The 3,532-nt window shown below is 34.6% G+C and overlaps 1 protein-coding gene across 1 annotated transcript; it reads left to right on the top strand.

Annotated features, from left to right (window-relative positions):
* Positions 1 to 522: 522 nt before the first annotated feature.
* LOC108211395 (transmembrane ascorbate ferrireductase 2) lies at positions 523 to 3,112 on the top strand. The gene is made up of 4 exons (XM_017382988.2): positions 523 to 823; positions 1,104 to 1,152; positions 2,236 to 2,435; positions 2,566 to 3,112. Exons 1-4 carry the CDS (start codon positions 680 to 682, stop codon positions 2,869 to 2,871), a joined length of 699 nt encoding a protein of 232 aa, XP_017238477.1. The 5' UTR covers positions 523 to 679; the 3' UTR covers positions 2,872 to 3,112.
* The last annotated feature ends 420 nt before the right edge of the window (positions 3,113 to 3,532 follow it).

The raw sequence follows: 3,532 nt of genomic DNA, 5'->3' as shown, positions 1-3,532 counted from the left end.
CTCAAAACAGATCAAGATAGTCACTGAAGTGGTCATAAATATCAAACAAGTACCTTGAAATATAAGTTCAAGCGGTAAAAATATTATTTATAAAGTTTTACACATTATTTTTGAATGTTAACAAAACAAATAAAAGGTTACGACTTCTAATATTTATGATAATATATTTAGATTTTATCGAGTTTATTTATTATTTATTTTTAATTAAAACAAAGAAAATAACTATATAATAAATATAAATAATAAATAAACTTAATAAAATATAAATATATTATTTTAAATACTAGAAGTCATAACCTTTTAGTTGGTTGTGGTAACATTTAAAAAAAATATGTAAAACTTTATAAATAATAAATAATATTTTAATACTTGAACTCATATTTCAAAGTACTTGTTTGATATTTATGGTGACTTTAGTGATCATCTTGATACCGTTTTTATACCGTTTTGAGTTCAGTGACCAACTTGATACATTAAGCCCACTTCAACGACAAATTTGATAATTAACCCGATAAAATAATATTCATCCGTTTTAGCCTTTCAGGAGAAATAATTTGGGATCGAGACACGGCAACGGCGATATCATTCTGCAGTATACAGAGTATTTTGTACAGTTGTTTTAATAAATTTCTAGTCATCAAAGGCGTTGAGCCGGTGAGATAATCTGTTAAAGTCAAAAATGGGGGCCCCGGTGGTGAAATTTCCGATCATAGCTGTGATAAGACTCGTCGGAATAGCAGTGTCGGCGCTGCTTTTGACCTGGACTTTACACTTTAGAGGCGGCCTCGCTCTCGTCTCCGATAACAAAGATCTCATCTTTAATGTAACTCTCTCTCTCTCTCTCTGCCTCCCTCCCCCCCTCTCTCTCTCCCTCTCCCCCCCCCCCCCCCCCCCCCCCCCTCTCTCCCTGCACTCTCAATTTATACTGCTGGTTTATAGTTATTGAGTAGATTCATTATCAACGATTAGAAATTTATCAACTTGTCTAGTAATGCACTCTGTATGTGAAGTCTTTGCAATTCAATTTACTTTGGTGGAGCTTAATTTTATCTTTTATAATAATTATGCAGTGGAACTCAAGCTGAATGTTAATGTTTATGCAGGTCCATCCTGTTCTAATGGTGATTAGTCTCGTACTCTTAAACGGTGAAGGTATTATATCTTAAAACCCTTTTTCCATTTCGTTCGTTTATCAATTTTCGATGCTTATACAATATTCTGTTGATGCGGAGAGTATCTAATCTTGTTATAACATTTAATATCATATTTATCTGTATATATGACATTAAATAGTTTTTGTTACTCGGTTTACTTCCTGTTAGTGATTATAAGATGTTTATGAGATTTGTTGATGATACCTTTAGTGGCTTTGCCAAGAAATTGAACCTACACATATGCTTTGCTTATTTCTGACCAGATCTTAATTGCTGAGAGAATCTTGTTGGCAAATGTAGTACAGTCCGTGAAAGGTCATTTGGTCTCTTATACTACTGCATTTATCATCTCATTTAGCATTGATATGAAAGTTTGTTAATGAAAGAACATTCCTCTAGTTGATGTGTGAAATTCAAGCTATTCAAAATCACGTTCTGTCTGATATGCACCTTAATTATAGTATATTGTGCTGTTGATACATTATCCTTTCCTATTTGCTAATATACATTGTTATTAAGTATTTATATTAGTGTGTTATGAATTGAGTGTGCTGATTTGGAAATGTTTTTTCCCCTAAACCACCATATGCTGTAAACCATTGAATCACTCAGCTTGGCAACATTGGTTATAAATTATAGAATTGAGGATGACACTTTGTGTGAGATGTTTAAATTAGTAGCAACATTGAGCATACAAATTCTTGTCTTCTGTACAATCTGATATTTTGCTCATACTTCAGGCTTCTCAATTTTTGAATGTAGTACCTGTTGTTTTGAACTTAGTTAGAAGCGAATATTGTTGCTGTATCACATGATATGACCTTGTAAAGTTGTATTTTTGCATGCGGTCTAGCTTCCTCTACTAACCTTTTGCGGCAGAATGGTAAGTTTGTTAATAGGATCACCGCACATGTTTATAAGTAGGTGTGTAGTAAGCTTTATTTGTAGATTGCACTTCATTGTGCTCTTTTTAGGCATTTCCAACCACCATATCTATTTCATTTCTACTTGGTATTATCAGGGTTATAATCTTTTGGGTGATGCTCTTGTTAATAACTTTTACTTCTCAACCTAAATGCAGCCATGCTAGCATACAAGACGGTTTCAGGAACAAAAAGTTTTAAGAAATCAGTTCATCTTACATTACAATTTCTAGCTTTCTTTTTGAGCTTGATTGGTGTATGGGCTGCTATAAAGTTCCACAATGATAAGGGTATTGATAACTTTTACAGCTTGCACTCATGGTTGGGCTTAGCGTGTCTTTTACTGTTTAGCATCCAGGTCTTTTCCTAATTCCTAAAAATTCTCATTTGTTCTTCTATTCATCCTCTTCCGCTCTGCAGTCTGCAATATAGGGACATTCCTATACTTTATATTATCTGATATGATGCACATATCTTCTTTTGCTCAGTGGGCAGCTGGATTTGCAACCTTCTGGTACCCAGGTGGTTCAAGAAATAGCAGATCCTCCCTGCTTCCTTGGCATGTATTCTTCGGGGTTTACATCTATGCACTTGCTGTTGCTACTTGTGCTACTGGGATACTAGAGAAAGCAACATTCCTTCAGACCAACAATATCATGTCACGCTACTCTTCAGAGGCATTACTAGTGAACTCATTGGGTGTTTTGTTGATTGCTTTGGGTGGTTTTGTTATCCTTGCTGTTGTTTCTCCCGGAAATAGCAAAGGAGAAATTCTTAGAGGGTCCACAGAATAGGTTGCCGGAGGAAGCTAGACACAAATAGAGGCCGCAAAAGATATTGTATCGTCAGAATTAGGATTATGGGTCCAGGTATCCAGTTCCGCAGCTTTTATTGGTCACTAAAAATTACTGGACAATTTTTAGTGTTCTTAGCATTTCCTTTTTGAAATTGGGTTTAGCTTCCAAACTTAAATAAATTTCAAGGAAGCAGATATAGTTGAATCTTATTTATAAATATAAAAATACATAGAACTAATGCACTTGAAAGTTAAAACCTGCTTAACTTGGTTTCGGGTGGGAAGAAGTATAACTGAAAATGACTTGCAAATGTATAGACAAGATGTTGTCCTGAAATACTGGAGAGACTAAACAGTAAACACACTCTTAACAGAGTTTGGTTGTCGAAAGAAAATGTAGAAAACGTCGAAGGGCCTCAGATTCAGAGGGTAACATCAGAAAAGAATTCTGGAAGAAAAAAGGAAACAAATTGTATCATATGTCTTCACGTACGTTCCTGTATTCTGGTATGATGGATTTTCGGTAGGGAAAACTTATATCCAAACATTTTCATCGCAGTAAGAATCGAATCTACAACATCTCGTCACTTAACGTTGTGCATTTGTCAGAGGTGTCCGTAGGCCATAAAAGTAAAAAAATCAGCAATAAATAAATAAAT

This window comes from Daucus carota, chromosome 3, assembly GCF_001625215.2.
Source record: "Daucus carota subsp. sativus chromosome 3, DH1 v3.0, whole genome shotgun sequence".
Taxonomy (NCBI): domain Eukaryota; kingdom Viridiplantae; phylum Streptophyta; class Magnoliopsida; order Apiales; family Apiaceae; genus Daucus; species Daucus carota.
Note: the sequence above shows the minus strand (reverse complement) of the source record. Positions and strands in the feature narration are given on the sequence as shown.

Coding starts and splice junctions, on each gene's coding strand:
- LOC108211395 (XM_017382988.2), top strand. CDS start 680: ATGGGGGCCCCGGTGGTGAAATTTCCGATCATAGCTGTGATAAGACTC. Junction 1,153..2,235: donor CGTACTCTTAAACGGTGAAG/GTATTATATCTT, acceptor ACCTAAATGCAG/CCATGCTAGCATACAAGACG. Junction 2,436..2,565: donor TTTTACTGTTTAGCATCCAG/GTCTTTTCCTAA, acceptor TCTTTTGCTCAG/TGGGCAGCTGGATTTGCAAC.